The 24,430-nt window shown below is 44.2% G+C and overlaps 1 protein-coding gene across 1 annotated transcript in view; it reads left to right on the top strand.

Moving 5' to 3' along the window:
• LOC129710922 (protein ENL-like) overlaps positions 1–24,430 on the top strand; it is a 48,806-nt gene that overhangs the window by 12,528 nt on the left and 11,848 nt on the right. The window contains exons 2-7 of the mRNA XM_055658228.1: positions 11,190–11,272; positions 16,586–16,729; positions 19,279–19,404; positions 20,244–20,807; positions 22,660–22,747; positions 24,086–24,194. Of these exons, the coding sequence (XP_055514203.1) occupies positions 11,190–11,272; positions 16,586–16,729; positions 19,279–19,404; positions 20,244–20,807; positions 22,660–22,747; positions 24,086–24,194 (1,114 nt within the window). The remainder of the gene's footprint in view (positions 1–11,189; positions 11,273–16,585; positions 16,730–19,278; positions 19,405–20,243; positions 20,808–22,659; positions 22,748–24,085; positions 24,195–24,430) is intronic.

The following is a 24,430-nucleotide window of genomic DNA, read 5'->3' as shown; positions in this document are numbered from 1 at the left end:
TGGAATCTTTGCCGCAAAAGGCTGTAGAGGATGTCAATGGATATTTTTAAGGCAGAGATAGATAGATTCCTGATTAGTATGGGTGTCGGGGATTAAGGGGAGAAGGCAGGAGAATGGGGTTAAGAGGGAGAGATGGATCAGCCATGGTTGAACGGCGGAGTATACTTGATGGGCCGAATGGCCTAATTCTGTTCCTATCACCCGCTGAGTTTCTCCAGCATTTTTATCTACCTTCGATTTTTCCAGCATCTGCAGTTCCTCCTTATAGTTTGAACAGTGAAATATTATAAATATGCAGCAATATGCTTCACGGGCATCTTGGTACTGCAGATGCTTATGGGTGGTGCATATTGAGAGTGGTGCATATTTTGTCAAATCAGAAGATAGCTTTGTAACTTGATGACACATATCCCCAAAAATAAAAGTCATCCAAGTGAAAAGTTCCCAAATCAAATATTTGTAGATCTAGGAATTGCTGTCTGAGGAAGGGTCCCGACCCGAAATGTCCTCTGCCCTTTTCCTTCCTTGGGTGTCGCCTGACCAACCGGGTTCCTCCAGCAGTTTGCTCCTTAGCTCAAGCTTCCATCATCTGCACTCTCTTTGAATTATCATACATCACATTCACACAGTTCATCGTGAAGAGTTTGTAATTTAGAGATACAGTGTGGAACCAGGCCCTTCAGCCCACTGGGTCGGTGCTGACCAACGATCACACACTAGTTCTATCCTACACAGGAGGGATCATTTACAGAAGCCGTTTAACCTACAAGCCTCTGTCTTTAGAGTATGGAAGGAAACTGGAGCACCCGGAGAATACGCACACTCCGTACAGACAGCACCCAAGGTCAGGATTGAACCCAGGACTCGTGTGCGGTAAGGCAGCAGCTCTACCATTGCACCACTGCCGCCCAAGAGCTTGATGCCTTCAGAAGTATTGTTCCAAATACTTCCACAAAGTCCTACTGTTTTTCTTCCTAAATTAGTTCATCAAGCTCAGTGATCTCCAGTTGACCAAAGGAAGAAAATATCTGCTATTGTACCATGTCCTAAGGCAACTTGGGTTGTCCCGTCATGTTTTACAGTCAACAAAGTACTTTTAAAGGGTAGTCGCAGAAAAGCTTGCCTGAAAGAAGGATCCCGGCCACATCAAAGCTATGGCCAAGAAAGCACACCAAAGCTTCTACTTCCCTTGAAAGCTTAGGAAGTTTGGCACGTCCCCAAAATCTCCCACCAACTTCTACAGATGCACCGTAGGAAGCATTTTATCGGGATGCATCACAGCATGGTTTGGGAACAGATCCATCCAAGACCGCAGGAAATTGTGGATGCATCCCAGACCATCAAGCAAACCAACCTCCCTTCCATTGATTCCATATCCACTTCACGCTGCCTTGGCAAGGCCACCAGCATAATCAAGGACCAGTCTCGCCCCAGTCGTTTCCTCCTCTCCCATCAGGCAAGAAGTTTGAAAACACACTCCTCCAGATTTGGGGACAATTTCTTCCCAGCTGTTGTGAGGAAACTGAACCTTCCTACCACCAGCTAGAGTGCACCCCTGACCTACCAGCATTGGATTTCTTTGAACTAGCTTAAATCTGACTACCTGGCACTAAATGTTGTATCCTTTATCTGTACTGTAAGGCCGGCTTGATTATAATCTTCTATAGTCTTTTCTTTGACTTGATAGCTCAATGTACGTGACAATAGTAAGCTAAACTAGATCCGAATCGTCGCCTATCCATGTCCTCCAGAGATGCTGCCTGACCCGCTGCGTTACTCCAGCACTTTGTTCGACGCAAGATTACAGCATCTGCAGTTCCTCGAATCTCTTTGATAGAAGGCCCTTCCTTGCCACACAGTTCTTGTTTATCAGTGCCCTCTCTGTATTCACATCTTTTCCTGAGAACGGGATTTTCATGGGAAAAGTAATGATTTTGCAAGGGGAAGGAGCCTGATCAATTATATTTTTTTACAAATTACAAATACTTTATCATGTTTCAATTTTATCCTTTAAAACAAAATAGAAAGGTGATGAGAAGGATTTTCTTTAGTCATAGTCCTGGATGGCCTTAAACTTTCTGGGACTTAACGAAAAAAAGACAGAAGTGATTTTGTTCGGCCCTAATGGCTGCCGTGAACCTCCCTCTGTTGACTTGGGTCCACTTGCAGTGTTCGTAAAGCCAACAGTTTTAAACCTGGGTTTTATGATGGACGGTGATTTTAAATTAGATAAACAAATAGGCGCAGTGGTTAAGTCCAGCTTCTTTCACCTAAGGAAGCTGGCAAAGGTGAAGCCCATTCTCGAGCGGCAGCATTTTGAAACAGTAATTCACTCCTTTATTTCATCTCGGCTGGATTACTGTAACGCGCTCTACTCTGGAGTCTCACGAGCTTCGTTGGCTCGTCTCCAGTTGGTCCAAAATGCTGCCGCTCGCCTTTTAAACGGAACTCGAAAGAGGGAGCACATTACGCCAATTTTGGCCTCCCTTCACTGGCTCCCAGTGCACTTTCGAGTTCATTTTAAAATTATTTTATTTGTTTTTAAATCTTTGAATGGCCTCGCCCCGCCTTACCTCTCTGAGCTGCTCCACCTATATGCTCCTACCCGGTGCCTCAGGTCAGCGGATCAGCTGCTCCTTGAGGTACCAAGGTCTAAGCGGAAGCTCAGAGGGGATAGAGCCTTTTCTGTTGCTGCCCCGGCACTCTGGAACACCTTGCCGCTGCAGATCAGACAGGCCCCTTCACTGTCCATCTTTAAATCCTCCCTAAAAACTCACTTTTATTCACTGGCTTTCGACACTGGCTGAGACATTGTTCCTGTTTTAGTGCTTTTAATGTCTTTTAATTTTTACTGTTTTTATAGTCCTGTCGTCTTAATGGTTTTAGTAGTTTGTAATAACTTTTTGTTGACTTCCCATGTACAGCACTTTGTGATAACTGATGTTGTCTAAAAGCGCTTTATAAATAAAGTTATTATTATTATTATAGAGTAGTGAATTTGTGGAATCCATTACAACAGACGGCTGTGGAGGCCAAGTCATTCGGTAGTTTTAATGCGGAAGTTGACAGATTTTTGAGGCTTTTGTTTAAGAAGGAACTGCAGATGCTGGAAAATCGAAGGTAGACAAAAAATGCTGGAGAAACTCAGTGGGTGCAGCAGCATCTATGGAGCGAAGGAAATAGGCAACGTTTCGGCCCAACAATCAAAGGCTATTGGGGAGAAGGCAGGAGAATGGGGTTGAGAGGGAAAGGTAGACCAGCCATGATTGAATGGCAGATTAGACTCGTTAGGCCAAACGGCCTGATTCTGCTCCGATGACATGAACTTTTGCCTAAGGGCAATTCAGAAGAATCTTTGGCTAGGTAGCATCTGAGTACTTTGACATAATAATGAGACAGAACAATCTGTGGGCTGAGCAATTTCTTATTTTGATATGAAGATTCATCAAAGAGTTTTTACAGTTAAATAAAGTAACAGACATGCATGATCACTTGGATTAAAGCCTCTGTTCTTCCCCTGGCACGTTGCAAATGTTTCCACTCTGAGTATCTCTATTATTTTGCTCGCTCGCTCCAAGTATTAGTCAAGCGAGCCTCTGAACTGTTTCCAATGCATTAACATATTTCTTTAAATAAGGAATTCATTACAGTGAAGATTATTCCAGATGTGATCTCAGCAGTGCCCTGTAATATAACCTCCAAATTTTTGTATTCAGTTCCCCTGAAAAATAAATGATAACATTCTGTTGATCACTTTTCTTGGCACATTGGGCTAAGTGTGGAAGAGAACAGAAAGTTCTTTCTCGTGACAATCTTCACGTCTTGGAATGGCCATCATTTGTTCCAAATCACTTCAAACTGAGTACACGTTGAGACTTTTTTTCCAATCTCCTTTTACATTTGATTTACTGTAAGTGTATTGCTGCATGGGAGCTCCACACATCGTTCTTGCAACTTGCGTCCAGTAGCTTATCATTCTTTGGATCCTGTTTAGTTTAGTCAGGTTTAGAGATACAGCATAGGAACAGGCCATTTGGCCCACCGAATCTGCAACAATAGACAATAGGTGCAGGAGTAGGCCACTCGGCCCTTCGAGTCAGCACCCCCATTCAATGTGATCATGGCTGATCATCCCCAATCAGTATCCCGTTCCTGCCTTCTCCCCATATCCCCTGACTCCGCTATCTTTAATAGCCATAACTAGCTCTCTCTTGAAAGTATCCAGAGAACCGGCTTCCACCTCCCTCTGAGGCAGAGAATTCCACAGACTCACAACTCTCTGTGAGAAAAAGTGTTTCCTTGTCTTCGTTCTAAATGGCTTACCACTTATTCTTAAACTGTGGCTCCTAGTTCTGGACTCCCCCAACATCTGGAACATGTTTCCTGCCCCTAGCATGTCCAAACCCTTAATAATCTTGTATGTTTCGATAAGATACCCACTCATCCTTCTAAACTTGAGTATACAAGTCCAGCCGCTCCATTCTCTCAGCATATGACAGTCCCGCCATCCTGGGAATTAACCTTGTAAATCTACGCTGCACTCCCTCAATAGCAAGAATTTTCTTCCTCAAATTAGGGGACCAAATTAGGGGACGCAACGACCAGCGATCGCCCCCTACACTAGTTCTATCCTACACATTAGGGACAATTTATAGAAGCCAATTAACCTACAACCCTGCACATCTTTGTAGTGTGGGAGGAAACCTGAGCACTCGGAGAAAACCCACATCACAGAGAGAATGTACAAACTCCGTACAGACAGCACCCTAGGTCAGGATCAAACCTGGGTTGCTGGTGCTTTAAGGCAGCAACTCTACCGCACTATATGCTGTCATGTTTTGTTTTGGAAGGAAACTACTTTGGCTTTTGGAAGCAGTTAAACACTTGTATATATTGTAGAATTCATACCATCTTCCAAGGTGGAACTGACCGTACGAGGCAGATGAAAGGATGTTTCAAGTCATTCCAGGTTCTGGGATACCCAGCGGTATAAATATCGATTTCTCCAACTTCAAGTAACCCTTGCTTTCCCTCTTTCTCCATCCCTCCCCCATCCTAGTTCTCGGGCCAGTCTGACATTGTATGCTCCATAGTCACCTTCCCCCAGCTAACAATGGTCTATTCTACATCTTCCTTGAGCTTCGTCCCCTTTGATGCCTCGTTTTCACGCCTTACCCTTCTTTATCTCTGTGTCTTCCTCTCCCCTGACTTGCAGTCTGAAGAAGGGTCTCGGACCAAAATAGCACCTATTCCTTCTATCCAGAGATGCTGTCTGTCCCACTGAGTTACTCCAGCATTTATTTATCTTCCAGGTTCTGGGAGTATGTTGATCAAGTCTATTAAGCAAAGCTGTGGAGCAATTATTAAGCCCGCACGGGTGGCATAGCTGGTAGAGTTGCTGCCAGACACCCAGATTTCATCTTGACCTCGGGTGCTGTTTGTATGGAGTTTGCTCTTTCACTGTGTGCTCCAGTTCTACTCCCTCATGCCAATGAGGTGCAGGTTTGTAGGTCATTTGCCCCGAATGTGTAGGGAGTGGATGTGAAAGTGGGATAAATAGAACTAGTGTGAACAGGTAATCTGTAGTCTGAATCATAGTCATACAGCATGGAAACAGGCCCTTCAGCTCAACTTGCCCATGCCGACCAAGATGCCCCATCCACAGTAGTTGCACCTGCCCGCATTTGGCCCATATCCCTGTAAACCTCCCTTATCTTGGTGGGCCGCAGGGCCGTTTTCATTGTATCTCTAAACTAAATACGTATTAATCCTTGCCATTTAGCTTTAACAGCCACATTCAATGGCGTTGCTAATATTACTGATTTGACCATCTGACCATTGTCCATCTGCAATTCCAGTGGGTTGCAGAGGATGCCACGTGACAAGGAGGATGTATATATTATCTAGGATCAGTTTGGCCTCATAACCTGCAACCACTACAAACAATCACACACACGGTGTTGCAGTAAATCAGCAGGTCAGGCAGCATCTCTGGAGAGAAGAAATGGGTGATGTTTCGGGTCGAGACCCTTCTTCAGACTGGTCTAGTCTGTAGAAGGGTCTTGACCCGAAATGTCTCCTATCCTTATTCTTCAGAGATACTGCCTGGCCCGCTGAGTTACTCCAGTACTTTCTGTCTATCTTTGGTATAAACCAGCATCTCCAGTTCTTTGTTTAGACTAGAATCATATTTTTTTCTCCCCCAGACACATTTGGGTTTTATGATATAACCATTAAAAAAATGGTGCCTTGTTTTTTTAAGATGCAACACCATGGGAACATGTTAATATGTATGTAGGACATATTTATTATCCACATTATTTCCCCAGATCTTGTCAACGCAGCGTGATTCTTTTCCCCCTCACTGGGATCGGTGAGGATGAAGTGTCCTTTCCATTTGGTTTGGCTACAAGCCTGGGCAGTTAATTGGAAACATAGACTTGCCCAGCGTCTACATTCCCCAAGTAGAAACAAAAAACTGCAGCTGCTGGTTAATATGCAAAAGGACACAAAGTGCTGGAGTAACTCGGCAGATCATACATCATCCCTCCAGCATTCTATTCCATGGATGCTGCCTGATCTGCTGAATTACTCAGTTCAGTTTGGTTTATTGTCACGTGTACCAAGGTACAGTGAAAAGCTTTTGTTGGCTGCTAACCAGTCAGCAGAAAGACAATACATGATTACACACCGGACAATTTACAGTGTATAGATACAGGATATGTGAATAACGTTTAGTGCAAGGTAAAGCCAGCAAAGTCCGATCAAGGATAGTCCAAGGGTCACCAAAGAGGTAGTTCAGTACTGCTCTCTGGTTGTGGTTCGGATGGTTCAGTTGCCTGATCAACTGCTGGATTACCCTGAGCGCACTATGTGTCCTTGTCTGAATTCTCCTCTCGCCCTAATGGACTGAGTTGAGATCTGCCGCCAAGGATATGCCTGGTCAGCCACTGCAGGAAATGCATCCACAGATGAAACACTCCCCTCTCCAAACTGGACAGCGACAAAGCCGCACCATCATCTCCCACAGATGGACGGATACCAACACTGGTCAACCAAGCCAAGGGTGATTAGGGATGAAGATCAGTTGAATATTCGAGAAGATTCCAAATGGGGACAAAATCAGTTTGCAACCACGATTGTGTTAACATTATATCAGTATTTGATCAAATTTTAGGAGCTCATTAACCTTCAATTAAGGTTATCATTGTGAACATTGTACCACAAGCTCTGATATTTTGCTCTTAAACTCATTTGCCTTTTGGAGACATCTCATTAGCATCTAGGATTCTGCAGTTCAAAGTGTTCCCATCACACAGTCTCCAACTGAAGCGAAATTTGTGGTTATGTTGTTTCCTTTCAGATCTCTTATCTACAGTGAACAGCTCTTTTTCCCAGAACTAAACCTGGGGACTTCTGGTCTCTTCGCCACTCTGTTCCATCTTCAGATAAGCAACCTCCCTGACATTGCACCCTTTAAGATAGCTTGCCTCACTCAACTCGCTCTCCGCAAACCTCAATGTCTAAATAGCTCTGAGGAAATGACTTAAATTTCCCAAAACCCTTGTAAACTGTGCCTGCTGAGCATTAAAAAAATCTAAATCTAATTACCCTCTTAAAGGATTGCAGTGGCTTTTTCATGATCCATAAACATGTAGCACTCTTGCTAATTGAATCACAAGATTGTGGGTTCAAGTTCCATTCGGGGAGCTAGAGCTGGCACTGAAGCATTAATGGAGTACTGCACTTTTACTGGTACTGTCCTTTAGTGTAAGTAAACATAGAAACATAGAAACATAGAAAATAGGTGCAGGAGTAGGCCATTCGGCCCTACGAGCCTGCACCGCCATTCAATATGATCATGGCTGATCATCCAACTCAGTATCCTGTACCTGCTTTCTCTCCATACCCCCTGATCCCTTTAGCCACAAGGGCCACATCTAACTCCCTCTTAAATATAGCCAATAAACTGACCTCAACTACCTTCTGTGGCAGAGAATTCCAGAGATTCACCACTCTCTGTGTGAAAAATGTTTTTCTCATCTCGGTCCTAAAAGATTTCCCATTATCCTTAAACTGTGACCCCCTGTTCTGGACTTCCCCAACATCGGGAACAATCTTCCTGCATCTAGCCTGTCCAACCCCTTAAGAATTTTGTAAGTTTATATAAGATCCCCCCTCAATTTTCTAAATTCTAGCGAGTACAAACCGAGTCTATCCAGTCTTTCTTCATATGAAAGTCCTGACATCCCAGGATCCCAAGTAATAGTAAAAAGGGCCAGGCTGCCCTTTCAGATAGATGTTACAAGATCCTTGGGAATTATTTTGAAGAGGAGCAGGACATTTATTGCTGGTATCTGTTTATAGGAGTAGAATTAGGACTTCCAACCCATCAAGTCTACTCTGCCATTCAATCATGGCTGATCTTTCTCTCCCTCCGAACCCCATTCTACTCCCTTCTCCCCATAACCTCTGACACTTGTACTAATCAATAATCTATCTATCTCTGCCTTAAAAATATCCATTGACTTGGCCTCCACAGCCTTGAGTGGCAAAGAATTCCACAGATTCTCCACCCCCTGAGAAAGCAATTCCTCCTCATATCCTTCCTAAAGGAACATCCTTTAATTCTGAGGCTATAACCTCTAGTCCTAGACTCTCACACCAGTGGAAACATCCTCTCCACATCCACTCTATCCAAGCCTTTCACTGTTTGGTATGTGCCTCATTCTTCTAAACTCCAGCGAGTACAGGCCCAGTGCTGTCAAACGCTCATCATATGTTAACCCACTCATTCTTGGGATCATTCTGTAATCATGTAACTGCCTCATCATTGATGATATTGCTACCAATTCTTGCCCCTTAATGAAATGTTAAAAATAAACTATTTCCATCAGGGGCCAACGACCTTTTTCCTTTTGCTTTGTGATCATTTGCTTTTGGCCCCCCTTCTTGTAAACTGCAATTTGATGGTTTATTTTTTCTCCAAATTGCAGAAACAACTATATATTGTGAGTAGCCTGTGTCTGAATTGCAGCTTAATTTTAAATCATTTGTATCTTTCCATTTCTCCTCTTCTCTCCCCCCCCCCCAAATCCTGCTGTCAATACAGCTGTTTAAAAGCTCCATGAATAAAAACGCACCCAAATGTACTGTTATATTGCCAATTCAGTGTGGCACTGTTGTGACACTGATCATAATCTGTCGGTGTCAGTTATGCCGTTGCTTGACTAAACCGTTCTGTCACATTGTAAAGATCTTCTACTGTTAAGGAAGAGCAAATAGTGCAAAGAGCTTAATTTAGCTTGTGGTATTTTTAGCAAGTTGGGCACTCTTTTGAGACAGAATAGTCACGGTTAGATGCATTTTCTAAGTAAGAAAATAAAGGCTTTATCTCCATGATGCTTCCATTTTGCAATGCGTAGTTCTCCTCTTGGCACTCTTGGCATGCAACAGGGTGTAATTGGGGTAAAATGTGAGGTGGCAGCATTGACTGGTCTATTTTGTTTTGGATATAATATAAGGTTATGGGATTGTGTTGGTATTTTGTTACCTCTGTTCGCGAAGCCCAATAAAGTTATTTTAATTGATTGATAATGCAAGATGGCACCAAGGCCAGGTGACTGGTTCCAGAAGTGGATCTGCTATCATTCGTTGCAATCGCTCCACTCTTTTGAATCTTTATTTATTCCAATCTTGGTCTGAAGAAGGGTCTCGAACCAAGACGCCACCCATTCCTTCTCTCCAGAGATGCTACCTGTCCCACTTGAGTTACGCCAGCATTTTGTGTCTTATCTTCTGTATCTGTACAATGTGGACGGCCTGACTGTAATTGTGTACAGTCTTTTTGCTGACTGGATGGCACGCAACAAAAAAGCTTTTCACTGTACCTCTGACATGTGACAATAACCTAACTAACTAAACTGTGTTACTGGCAGCAACTTGTACTGTTAGATTGGAAATCTCAAACAGGGAAGAACTCCGACGTCCAATGTGAATAATTAAGTTCAGTAGGCACAAAAAACTGCAAATAACGACAGAGTGTTGGAGTAACTCAGCGGGTCAGGCATCATCTCTGGAGGACATGGATAGGTGGCATTTCGGATTGGGACCTTTATCTCAGTGTGGCTGCCCTCAAAACTTAATTTCACGTTCATGAATCATAGGAGCAGAATTATTAGGCTATTCGGCCCATCAAGTCTACTCTGCCATTCTATTATGGCTGATTTATCTTTCCCACTCAATCCCATTCTCCTGCCTTCTCCTCAATAACCTTTGACATCGTTACTAATCAAATTGGACAACATTCTGTGCATAACGCAAGATTACTTAAATAGACGGGTGTTGGAAAATGAATCATTTAAAGGCAGTTACCAGAATCTCCTGGAGTTTATCTAATTAGGTTCGTGAAGAATGGGTGTGAGGTGACTTTTTCTGGGGTATCTCTGCTGAAACAGATTACTTTTCCCACATAAATTGTCAATATTGTATTTTGATGGTTCAGTGGGACTTTTATTGTCACGTGTACCGAGGTGTAGTGAAATGATTTTTTGCATACAGTTCAGTTAAAGTATATTATAGATAGGCACATCTTGGATTCAGTATTACTGCACAGGAGTACAAGCGTGCCGGGTTTTGGCACCATTTTCAAGTCCCAATTTGTTATAAGTGCAGAGTTCTTAACCTGGCTATGAAGGCCTGTTGTCCTGGCGGCGTTGCAGGGTCGGTTCTGTGCAGCTGCATGTTGCGTGCGGTCCATGCGCTCCAGGCTCCAGGCTGCTGCAGGGCCTCCAGCAGCCCACTCCACCATCGAGAGTGCGGCACTAATTGATCATGAATTCCATACCACAAACTCACACCACTTGCTTTCATACAACTTGGGAATGATGATGGAAGCTCGGAAGGGAAAGAAGCCCTGGAGATCAGTGAATGAACAAGAACGGTAACGGAGCTGAAGTTTTATCCAGAGTTTTGTCCAGAATCCATATTGTTAGCTCGACGCAGTCAAATTATTGTACAATACTGAAGAGAGGACATTGTTCACAGGGATGGTACCAGAAATACTTTATAAGCAACTGAATTCATGTGCCCATTTTCTTGCTTTCTTTAATAAAAAGGCCTTCAGTTGATGTTCTACTCTTTCCATTCTATGTTTACTAACAACTTCACATTTGTTTCTTCTAATGTAGTTTGTAAGGAGCCGCCTTATAAAGTAGAGGAGTCTGGATACGCTGGATTTATTATGCCAATTGATGTCTACTTCAAGAACAAGGTACCTCTGATGCTTACGTTACTAGACTTGGTTTATACTCTGTGGCCAAGGGGATCAGAGGGTATGGAGAGAAGGCAGGTACGGGATACTGAGTTGGATGATCAGCCATGATCATATTGAATGGCGGTGCAGGCTCGAAGGGCCGAAAGGCCTACTCCTGCACCTAATTTCTATGTTTCTATGTTTCTAAACTTAAAATGTTATTGACTCATTTAAAAAGTGGGTGATAAAACAGCAGAGTGACTCTTTAATACTGGCTGGTGATGTCCACTGCGCTCTCTCTCGATTTCCTTCATCTCCTAAAAGTCACATCAAGAACATTTGCATATATTACCTCTTCAGCTGCCGACTGACAGGCGTTACGGTGGCGCAGCGGTGGAGTTGCTGCCTTACAGCGCCAAAGACCCGGGTTTGATCCTGGCTACGGGGGCTAGCCTATACGGAGTTTGTGCGTTCTCCCCTTGACCTGCATGGGTTTTCTCAGAGAACTTTGTTTTCCTCCCACACTCCAAAGACGTACAGGGTTGTAGGTTAATTGGCTTGATATAATCTAAAAGTTGGCCCTAGAGTAGGATAGTGTTAATGTGCGGGGATCAGAAGTCGATGCGGCCTCGGTGGGCCGAAGGGCCTGCTTCCATGCTGTATCTCTTAACTCCTTCCTACACGGTTTAACGCTGTATCTCTAACTCCTTCCTAAACTAAACTCCTTCCTACACGGTTTAAACTAAAATAATGGTCTGTATATTAAGAGATATATTTTATTTTTATTTTCATCAGAACTCTAGAGAATCTGTTATAGTTGAGGGGAGAGAGGTAGGCGGTAGGTTGGCTATGAAGTTTAGGTGATGATATTACTGGAATCAGGCTCACTAGTGCAGCCTAATATCCACTGACAGATCCTAAAACTGCTCACTATGTAGAGGAAGAACCAGACTTCCCTATAAATGACCACAGCATTGATTCCCATCATTGCTATACCTCGGATGAGAAGTGGTGTATTGTGGCGGCACAGTGGCACAGCGGGTAGAGCTGCTGCCTTACAGCACCAGAGAACCAGGTTCCAACCTGACCTCGAGTGCTGTCTGTGTGAAATTTGCATGTTCTCTATGTGACCGCGCGGGTTTTCTCTGGGTGCTCCAGTTTCCTCCCACATCCCATAGGCGTTGCGTATAGGTTTGGAGACTAATTGTCCTCTGTAGATACTGCCGCAGACGTGTAAGGAGTGGATGGGAAAGTGGGATGGCATAGAACCAGTATGGAAACAGAACTGCAGATGCTGAATAATACACAAAAGGACACAAGATTCTGGAGTAACTTGGGTTGGGACTAGTGTCTGAAGAAGGGTCATAAGATCATAAGTGTGAAGAACAGAATGAGGCCATTCGGCGCATCGTCTATTCCGCCATTCAATCATGGCTGATCTTTCTCTACTTCCTAACCCCATTCTCCTGCCTTCTCCCCATAACTTCTGACAACTGTGCTAAGTAAGAATCCATCTGTCTCGCCCTTAAATATACTCACTGACTTGGCCTCCACAGCCTTCTACGGCAAAGAATGCCACAGATTCACCACCCTCTGACTAAAGAGGGTTTTGGGCCCTATCCCAAAATATCACCTATCCATTTTCTCCTGAGATGCTGCCTGATCCGCCGAGTTACTCAAGCATTTTGTGTGTTCCTATTTGATACTCCACCTTAGCTCCTACACCATCCTCACAGATGAAGGAAACTGCTCTGTGCACATTTGAGCTACACATTCTAAAGTCCAGTGACAGAGGTAAAACCCATAAGAGTCCTAATTATTTTAGGTGAGATTGTATCCATGGACAGGCTTAGTTGACGGCATTGAGGAACCAAAGACATTTTCAAATTGTCAGTTGATCTACTCTTGCTCCAAATTCATTTGTTTTTAAGTCCCTGTGTAACTGTTGTACAAAAACGACAAAATTACATTAAGATAAAGAGACTTTTCAAGGCTGAAGAAGGGTCTCGACCTGAAACATCACCCATTCCTTCTCTCCAGAGATGCTGCCTGTCCCTCGGAGTTACTCCAGCATTTTGTGTCTACCTCAGACTTTTCAATTGTCAGGTTCGATTTATTGTAATGTAAATTGATGGCTTGATTGTAATCTTAAATTCATAAGTTTTAGGAGCATTTGGCCCATCAAGTCTATTCGTTGCTGATCTATCTTTCCCTCTCAACTCCATTCTCCTGCCATATTCTCATAATCCCTGACACCTGTACGTAATCTTGTATAGTCTTTTAGTTGTCTGGATAACATGCAACAAAAAAGCTTTTCATCGTACCTCGGTAAACGTGACACTACACTGAACTAAACAAAACTAATTTTGAATTTTAGAAGAACAAAAAAATTGCAGAGGTGACCTGAAACCTCTGCCTCCACCAAATCTGCCTCACCTACATTTTCTATTCCAATATTCAAATTTTGGAAGATATTTAACTTCTGAATTCTGCCCTTTGAATTTTGGAGAAGGGGTTGGGAGGTAGTGTCTCAACTGGTTGGGAGGATGGTGGGCATAGCACCACCCGGTGGTCGGAGCCAGATTTGTTTAAGTGAAAAACACCAGAGGCTGAAAATCTGAAGTAAAAACAGAAAATGCAGAAAACGCTCAGCAGGTCAGGAAACGTTTGGAAAGGAACACAATTAATGGTTCCAATTGAAGGTCCTGCATCAGAGGTGACAAAGAGAGAGAGAAAACAAGTTAGACACGCTCGAGGCAGGAAACATGTTCCCGATGTTGGGGGAGTCCAGAACCAGGGGCCGCAGTTTAAGAATAAGGGGTAAGCCTTTTAGAACGGAGACAAAGAAACACTTTTTCCACACAGAGAGTTGTGAGTGTGGAATTCTCTGCCTCAGAGGTCAGTGGAGGTCGGTTCTCTGGATGCTTTCACGGGAGAGCTAGTTAAAGTTAGCGGAGTCAAGGGATACGGGGAGAAGGCAGGAACGGGGTACTGATTGGGGATGATCAGCCATGATCACATTGAATGGCGGTGCTGGCTCGAAGGGCCGAATGACCTACTCCTGCACCTATTGTCTATTGTCTATAGTTTTAAGTTACAGAGAGGTGAGGAAGGACGGCGACTCAAGAGACAGCAGAGTCTGTAATCTTGAGTAAAGGACAAAGTATTGGAGGAACTCAGCAGGCCAGCAGAGGGAAAAGGACGAGGTGACCTGAAGCATCAGTTGTCCTTTTTCCTTCACAGGTGCTGCTTCGTCTGCTGCGTGTTCCCAGCATTTTGGTTTTTGAGGAAATATGTGAAATTCATTGCCACAAAAGGCTGTGGAGGCCAAGTCAGTTGATATTTTTAAGACAAAGATAGATTCTTGATCAGTACGGGTGTCAGAGGTTATGGGGAGAAGGCAGGAGAACGGGGTTAGAAGGGAGAGATAGATCAGCCATAATTGAATGGTGGAGTAAACTGAATGGCCTAATTCTACTCTTATTCCTAATGACCTTGTTGTACAAATGTCTACCTCTGAGCGCAAGGTTGCTGTGGAGAAATTTATCAAAGGGTTAGTGAGATGAGCATTGGGATGAGCAAAAATGATCAGAAGCCATGAGATAAGGGGAGAGAGAGAGAGAATACCAAGGCCCATGAGAAGTGCTAAGTGCAGGACTGTAGGACCTGCTAATGGAAACGGGAAGAACAATATGATGCAGTGTGCTAGATTAGAAGAAGTGTTATTTTCAGGTTTTTTTCTATTTTTGATATGGAAGTAGAAGTTCAATGCTACAGCTGGTAGAACTGCTGCCTGATCGTTCCAGGAACCTATGGTTCCACTTTATGTGGAGAGGATGTTTCCACTAGTGGGGGAGTCTAGGACCAGAGGTCATTGCCTCAGAATTAAAGGGCGTTCCTTTAAGCAGGAGATGAGGAAAATTTCCTTTAATCAGGGGGTGGTGAGTCTGTGGAAATCTTTGCCACAGAAGGCTGTGGAGGCCAAGTCAATGGGGATTTTTAAGACTGAGATAGATAGATTCTTGATTAGTACGGGTGTCGGGTTATGGGGAGAAGGCAGGAGAATGGGGTTAGGAGGGAGAGATCGATCACCCATGATTGAATGGCGGAGTGGACTTGATGGGCTGAATGGCCTAATTCTGCTCCTATCACATGACCTTATGCCCTCCTGGAGAGAAGCCAATGTTGTTCCTTTGTCTAAAGAGGGCATCGGGGAAACCAGAAGATTGTAGGCCAGCGGGCCTTGCGGCACTGGTTGGGCAATAGTTGGAGAGGGATTGTTGGGGAAAGGATGTGCTTGCTTTTCGAAAAGTATGGATTTATGAGAGATGGTCATCGTAGCTTAATCTTGGGGTGATCCTGGTTCTCATATTTGATTGGAGATACAAGAAACTGCAGACACTTGAAATCCTGAGCATAAAAACAAAAGATTGGAGGGTAGGCACAAAATGCTGGGGCGACTCAGCAGGTCAGGCAGCATCTCTGGAGAAAGGGAATAGGTGACGTTTCCAGCATCTTCGGTGTAAACCAGCATCTGCAGTTCCTTCCTACACAAAAGGTTGGAGGAATTCACTGGGTCAGGCGGCATCTGTGCAGAGAATAAGCAGACAGTCTTTCTGAAGAAGGGTCCTGACCCAACATGTGTTTAAGAGGGAACTGCAGATGCTGGAGAATCGAAGGTTACACAAAAAAGCTGGAGAAACTCAGCGGGTGCAGCAGCATCTATGGAGCGAAGGAAATAGGCAACGTCGGGCCGAAACGTTGCCTATTTCCTGCTCCATAGATGCTGCTGCACCCGCTGAGTTTCCTCCAGCTTTTTTGTGTAACCTCCTGACCCAACATGTCTGATCTGCTGAGTTCCTCCGGCCTTTTGTCACATTTTGTTCACAAATGTGATTGTTTTTGTTTAAGGAAGTGATAAAGACGATTGAAGAGAGTAGGTACAGTGGATAGACACAAAATGCTGGAGTAACTCAGCGGAACAGGCAGCTTCTCCAGAGATGCTGCCTGTCCCGCTGAGTTACTCCAGCATTTTGTGTCCTCGGTTTAAACCAGCATCTGCTGTTCCTTCCCAGACAGGAACTGTCGATGTTGTCAACATGCACTTTAGTAAAGCATTTGATAATGCTCCTCATGGTAGGTTGGTCCAGATGATTACATGCACATTTCCCCACTGTCCTTGCTTAGCAAGAATCTATTTGATATTTTAATCTCTTAGTTTGAATTTTTTGTTTTAGTGCAACGATTAAAACCGCATGTTGTAAAACTTAAAAGTTAAAGTGAGTTCATATTTGAATAGGTTTGAAATTAAAAAAGTTTTTTTTTGGTCAGGAAGAACCGAAGAAAGTCTGTTTCACGTATGATTTGTTCCTAAACCTGGAAGGAAACCCACCCGTGAATCACCTACGCTGTGAGAAGCTCACCTTTAACAACCCAACCAAGGAGTTTCGGCGCAAGCTCGTCAAGGCAGGAGGGGTAGGTTCCTGCTGTTGTTGCTCGCCTTCTCTTGACTCTTTCTTCACAGTCCTGGTAATGGACGCCACGGTGGCGCAGCGGTAGAGTTGCTGCCTCACAGCGCCAGAGATCCCGGTTCGATCCTGACTATGGGTGCTGTCTGTACGGAGTTTGTACGTTCTCCCCGTGACCTGCGTGGGTTTTCTCTGAGATCTTCGGTTTCCTCCCACACATCCGAAGACGTACAGGTTTGTAAGTTAATTGGATTGGTCTAAGTGTAAATTGTCCCTAGTGTGTGTAGGATAGTGTTAATGTACGGGGATCGCTAGTCGGTGCAGACTTGGTAGGCCGGAGTGGGCCTGTTGGGATGTGGGAGGAAACCCACGCAGTCACAGGGAGAAGGTCCAAACTCCATCCAGACAGCACCCGTAGTCAGGATCGAACCCAGGTCTCTGATTCACTTAGAGGGATAAGGGCCAAGTGCGGACAGGTGGGACTAGTGTAGATGAGACATGTTGGGCGGCGTGGGCCGAAGGGCCTGTTTCCACACTGTATAACTCTAAAAGAACTTTCCTGTCTTCAAAAGAACTTTCCTGTCTTGAAGCAGTGTCCAGCACTCAGGATAATTCAGCTGTTATCAAATGAACTACCTCTTTGGTGACCCTCGGACTATCCTTGATCGGACTTTTCTGAATTTATCTTGCACTAAACATTATTCCCTCATCATGTAACTACACTGTAAATGGCACGATCGTAATCATGTATTGTCTTTCTGCTGACTTGGATAGCGCGCAACAAAAGCTTTTCACTGTACCTCAGTACATGTGACAATAAACTAAACTGAAGTGGAGGAGGCAGGATGGGTGCCCTGGATGTTGAGAAGTACCAAGAGGAAAGTGAAAAGGCAAGAGTTATTGATGGCCTTGAGAAATTATATATTTGCAGAACACATGCATCAGAATATAGACACAAAATGATGGAGTAACTCAGCGGTTCAGGCAGAATCTCCGGAGAAAAGGAATAGGTGATGTTTCGGGTTGAAACCCTTCTTCAGGCTGAGAGTCAGCGGAGAGGGAAACTAGAGATATGAAAACATAGAAAAAACAAAAGAAGGAAATGTGTGAAAAGAACAAATCAAGGCATCGGAATGTCATGTATTTTAGCAGTATTATCCAATGTGGAAGAAAGGTTCACAAGTTATTAGAACATAGAATAGTACAGCATGGGAATGAGCTTATTGGCCCATAATGTTTGTGCTGAACATGTCGCAGAGTTAAACGATCTCATCTGCCTGTACGTGATCCATATCCCTCTAATCCCTTGCACTTCCATGTTCTAAAAGCCTCTTCAGCACCACTCTTGCATCTAGATGTGAAGCATGTTTGTATGCAGTCATGTCAGGCTCAAGAGAATAGTTGAATTACTGCTTAAAACCAACCTAGAGTTAAAACCAAAGCCATTATGTTTTTTAGGTTTAATCTTTGCAGTCGGAAAACAACTGGAATAGGAATATGTTCATGTTTAGAAACATAGACATAGAAACATAGAAATTAGGTGCAGGAGTAGGCCATTCGGCCCTTCGAGCCTGCACCGCCATTCAATATGATCATGCAGATCATCCAACTCAGTATCCCGTACCTGCTTTCTCTCCATACCCCTGATTCCCTTAGCCACAAGGGCCACATAACTCCCTCTTAAATATAGCCAATGAACTGGCCTCAACTACCCTCTGTGGCAAGAGTTCCAGAGATTCCCACTCTCTGAGTTAAAAAAGTTCTTCCATTATCTCGGTTTTTTAGGTTTAATCCTTTTGCCCCTTGTCCTGGAAAACATCGGGAACAATAACCCCTTAAGAATTTTGTAATAAGATTCATCTTTAAGTTCAGGAGTATAAACCCTCTATCCAGTCCTTTCAATAAGTGTCCTATGATTTCAGCTAGTGAACCGTAGTTCCACCCCTCTAAATAATGTCTTTAAAGTCTACTGTACGTTACTCCAGGTGGAAGGTACAACTGCCGTAGACCCGGGTTCCCTGATCCTTTTCAAATCCTTTTGCAATGAAGTTTAAGTTCAGGCCAACCTTCCTTTCAATATGTGTATGATTTGCAGATAGTTCCACCCAATAAAATAATTCTTTAAAACGTTAGCAGTGGAAGGGCGGCCGAGACCCGGGTTTGATTCTTGACTACGGGTGCTGTTCTCCCTGTGATCGCGTGGGTTTTCTCCGAGTGCTCCGGTTTCCTCCCACACTCCTCTGCCCAACTGATGCCAACATGAAGTTAGAAGCAGGCAGTACACTGATAATTGCACAGTATTCAGTTTCATTCTGAGGGCACGGCAAAGACGTGTAGGTTAATTGGCTTCTGTAAAATTGTAAATTGTCCCCAGTGTGTAGGATAGTGCTAGTGTACGGGGTGATTGCTCGTCAGCGCGGACTCGATGGGCTGAAGGGCCTGTATCTCTCAAGTAAAGTCTGGAGACAAGGAACGGCAGATGCTGGCTTATAACTACAAAGAAGATGCTGGTTTACTGAACAAGTCTGCAGGCATTACATTAGTTTATTCTTCTAGGTTATGGTGATGCCTGAAGGGACTGACACAACTTCGAGGCCAAGCCCGGACTACCCCATGCTGCCCACAATTCCACTGTCTGCATTCTCCGATCCAAAGAAAAGCAAGCCATCACATGGCTCTAAGGTCAGTAATAGAACTCTTGATCTGATTCTCTCTAATCGAGTCAGATTAGAATAATGGGACTAATCTGAATCCTTAAGGGCCTGTCCTACTTACGATTTTTTCGGCGACTTGCCGTCACCCGTCATAGTCGCAGCAGGTGGCTGAAAACTTTCAACATGTTGAAAATGCAGCGGCGACCAGAAAAAGGTACGACTCTTTGGGCGACTACTCACGACCATACAGGCGTCACATGTTGACATGTCACGGGAATCGCTGCCTCAAAAAGGCAGCCAGCATAAGAGACCCACACCACCCTGGCCATTCTTTCATTTCACCCCTGCCACCGGGAAGAAGGTACAGGAGCCTGAAAACTGTAATGTCCAGGTTCAGGAACAGCTTCATCAGGTTATTAATCACTACAACCTCAAATAAGCTCTGTACTACATAAATTATTATTGCTATTATTACTTTTTTGTGTGTACGTATGTGTGCATGTATGTATGTATATATATATATATGTGTGTGTGTATATATATGTGTGTGTGTGTGTATTTATGAGTGTATGTATATTATACACAAGCTGAACTTTTTTCCCCTCTTGTTTTTTCCCCTCTTGTGGGTGGAGCACTAAGGCAAATTCCTTGTATGTGAATACTTGGCCAATAAACTTACTTACTTACTTATTATATCGTTTACAGAGTACTATATTTACATATTCTGTTGTGCTGCTGCAAGTAAGATGTTCATTGTTCTATCTGGGACATATGGCAATAAAGCACTCTTGAGATCCCTCCAAACATTTATATATATACTTGTGTGTGTAAACTAACTCACTAAATTACTTCTGTCATTTCAAACAGGATACAAATAGAGAGAGCAGCAAATCCTCAAAACCTCACAAGGTCACAAAAGAGCACAAGGAGCGGACTACGAAAGACTCTGAGAACAAGACAACCGTGAAAGAACCGGAGAAGGAGCACAGTAAATCGTCTAAGGAACTATCGCGGAAATCGGCTGAAAGCAAGATTTCAAAGGAAGAGAAATCTACTCCAAAGGCAACTTCTAAAGAACCAAAACCAGCCTTCAAGGAGTCTAAACTAGACAGCATGTCGCCCAAAGGTAGTGGGACCCTACACCAAGAGTCAAAGCCCAGCATAAAGAGGCCCTCCAATGTAGATTTAATCAAATCCAACGTTAAAAAGCAAAAGAAAAGTACTTCAGAGACATCAAAAACTTTCCCAAGTGTTTCGCCGAGAATTTCCTCTACTTCATACTCTGAAAAAAAACAGACCAAGGAAAAGGAAAAAGAAAAAGTGAACATTAAAGTAGAGAAGGTTAAAACTGAAAGTAGTGTGAAGGAGGTGAAAAAGCCTGTGGATTCAGATGAGTGTAATTCAGAAGATGAAGTGATCTCCAAATCTGAGGTAAAGAATTTTATTCTCAAATCTAAATATGGTTCAAAGGGATGTAACGCTGCAGTTTGATGCTTCGAGGAACAGTAGGGAAAAATCTCAGTACATATGCCATCTCACCTTAGGTGTATGAAGGAACTGCAGATGCTGGTTTAAACCGAAGATAGACACAAAATGCTGGAGTAACCCAGCAGGACAGGCAGCATCTCTGGAGAGAAGGAATGGGTGACATATCGGGTCGAGACCCCCCACCCTCCATTAGTCTGAAGAAGGGTTTCATCCCGAAACGTTGCCTATTTCCTTCGCTCCATAAATGCTGCTGCACCCGCTGAGTTTCTCCAGCACTTTTGTCTACATTCGATTTTCCAGCATGTGCAGTTCCTTCTTAAAAACTTTGTCTGGAAAGTGTGATGCTTTTCTAAGTGTGATCATGAGTGTTTGAGATGTACGTGCTTGTGCAAGGCAGGTAAGAGATGAGAGAACTGAGGCTCTGGTCAGGAAAAATAAGGTGGCATGGATCAGGTACACACAGCTGGGATCAAGTGTATTCCTGCAGATGAGGAGAGGATTGAAGATTATACTTAAGAAGGAAATCTAGAGGACGTGAGATAGATCTGACAGATAAGGATACAGAGAATCCAAAGAGATTTTATCAGTCTCCGGTGATTAAAGATAGACACAAAGTGCAGGAGTAACTCAGCGGGTCAGGCAGCATCTCTGGAGAAAAAAGATAGGTGACGCTTCAGATCGGGGCTCTTCGTCAGACTCCGTCTCTCCAGAGATGCTGCCCGACCCACTGATTGACTCCAATATTTTGTGCCTATCTTTGGTATAAATCAACATCTGCAGTTCCTTTTTACGACTTCTCCCTGTGGCACAATGCTGCCACTTGTTATGGATGGGCAGCTGACTCAGGTGTAAACATGATGCCTCTGAATCAGATTCAGATTCAGATTCCTCTGAATCATTTTCTGTTCTCCACATTAGTTTTGTATTTGCCTTCACTCTTATTCAAGCAGCACATTCTTGAGTTAAAACCAATCATACCCAATTGAGTAACACTATGGAGTAGTTCAGCAGGCTAGGCAGCATTTCCGACTTCTACAGATGCATCATAGAAAGCATTTTCTCGGGATGTATCACAGCACGGTTTGGGAACAGCTCCATCCAAGACCGCAAGAAATTGCAGCGAATTGTGGACGCAGCAGCCCAGACCATCACACAAACCAGCCTCCCTTCTGTTGACTCCATTTATACCTCACACTGCCTCGGCAAGGCCAGCAGCATCATCAAGGACCAGTCTCACCCCCGGTCACTCCCTCTCCTCCCCTCTCCCATCAGGCAAAAGGTGTGAAAACTCACACCTCCAGATTCAAGGACAGTTTCTTCCCAGCTGTAATCGGGCAACTGAATCATCCTACCACAACCAGAGAGCAGTGCTGAACTACTATCTACCTCATTGGTGACCCTCGGACTATCCTTGATCGGCCTTTGTTGGCTTTACCTTGCACTAAACGTTATTCCCTTTTCATGTATCTGTACACAGTAAATGGCTCGATTGTAATCATGTATTGTCTTTCTGCTGACTGGTTTGCACACAACAAAAGCTTTTCACTGTACCTCGGTACACGTGACACTAAACTAAACTATGAGGGCATGGATGGGCAACATTTTGGGTCAGAATCCTTCTTCAGACTGTCCTCCAGATGTGCTGCCTGACCCACTGAGTTACCCACTTGGTGTGTTTTGTTTTCGTAAACCTGCATCTGCAGTTCCTTGTGTCAACTAAATTGAAAGTAAGTTAAGTTGATTAACTGTCAAGATATTTCCTGACTGATTTCTGTTCCTCTTTCTCCATGTTTAGTCTGTGCGAACTAGCCAGTCGAACACGACCTCAAGTTCGGACTCGAGCTCCGATTCTGATTTTGCACCTTCCCAAAACCACAGACAAGGTATGTGGCTAAATTCCACAGATTCATCACCCTCTGGCTAAAGAAGTTCCTCTCATCTAATGGGCAGTGGGATCAGGAGGGAATGGAAACGCAATGAAGGTGATTGGGGGAAAAATAGCATATGGGTTAGGTGGTGGTGTCCTAATATGATTGTGACATTTGAAAGCGCATTGATGGGCTACAGTGAGAAGGTTGGGGAGTGGGACAAATTAGAATGGTCAAGTCTACTCCGACATTCATAAGATCATGTGATAGGAGCAGAATTAGGCCATTCGGCCCATCAAGTCTACTCCGACATTCAATCATGGCTGTTCGTAAGATCATGTGATAGGAGCAGAATTAGGCCATTCGGCCCATCAAGTCTACTCCGCCATCCAACCATGGCCGATCTATCTCTCCCTCCTACCCACATTCTCTTGCCTTTTCTCCATAACCCCTGACACTCGTACTAATCAAGAATCTATCCGTCTCTGCCTTAGAAGTATCCATGGACTTGGCCTCCACAGCCGTCTATGGCATTGAATTCCACAGATTCACCACCCTATGACTAAAGAAATTCCTCCTCATCTCTTTCTTAAAGGAACGTCCATTAATTCTGAGGCTATGACCTCTCATCCTAGACTCCCTCACTAATGGAAACATCCTCCCCACATCCACCCCATCCAAGCCTTTCACTATTCGGTAAGTTTCAATGAGGTCCACCCTCATCCTTCTAAACTCCAGCGAGTTCAGGCCCAGCGCCGACAAACGTTCTGTACCAACCGGACACAGACTTATGGGCCCACTGTCCATCCACGTGAAGTTCGGAAATTATGTATGAAAAACTTTCATTTGTATAGCAGCTTCAATGAGATCAAATATCTTGGAGGAAGGTTATGAGATAGATTTGACAGAGTCTGGTGTCTGTTGACCATTGGCATATTGAATGATAGACACAAAATGGCTGGAGTAACTCAGCGGGACAGGCAGCATCTCTGGAGAGGAATGGGTGACGTTTCGGGTTGAGACCCTTCTTCAGACAGAGTTGGGAATGGGAAACGAGAGATTATAGACAGTGATGCAGAGAGATATAGACCAAATGAATGAAAGATATGCAAAAAAAGTAACTATCTTGCACATCTTTCATTCATTTGTTCTATATCTCTCTACATCACCGTCTATATCTCCCGTTTCCCTTTCCCAACTCTCAGTCTGAAGAAGGGTCTCGACCTAAAATATCACCCGTTCCTTCCCTCCAGAGATGCTGCCTGTCCTGCTGAGTTGCTCCAGCGTTTTGTGTCTACGGTTTAAACCGGCATCTGCAGTTCCCTCATAGACAACTGCTCTTGTTTCCCCCAGGGCCCCTGCGCTCCATGGTGGAGGAAATCCAATCGGAAGGCTCGGACGACGACAGCAGCTCCGAGGAGGAGAGGGCTGTGAAAAACATTGCAGTGAGCAGAGATAACAGGTCAGTGTGCCTGACAGATGCTGCACAGTGGAGTTGCTGCCTCACAGCACCAGGGACCCACCCGGGTTCCATCCTGACTACGGGTGCTGTCTGTATGGAGTTTGTACTTTCTCCCCGTGGCCAACGTGGGTTTTCTCCGGGTGCTCCGGTTTCCTCCCACACGATCTCGCCATGACCTGTATAGGTTTTTCCCGGGTGCTCCCAGGTTTAAGGTGAAGGGGGAACGATTTAATTGG

This window comes from Leucoraja erinacea, chromosome 29 (genome assembly GCF_028641065.1).
Source record: "Leucoraja erinacea ecotype New England chromosome 29, Leri_hhj_1, whole genome shotgun sequence".
Lineage (NCBI taxonomy): Eukaryota > Metazoa > Chordata > Chondrichthyes > Rajiformes > Rajidae > Leucoraja > Leucoraja erinaceus.
The sequence above is the reverse complement of the archived record's forward strand: the minus strand, read 5'-3'. Positions and strand labels throughout refer to the sequence as shown.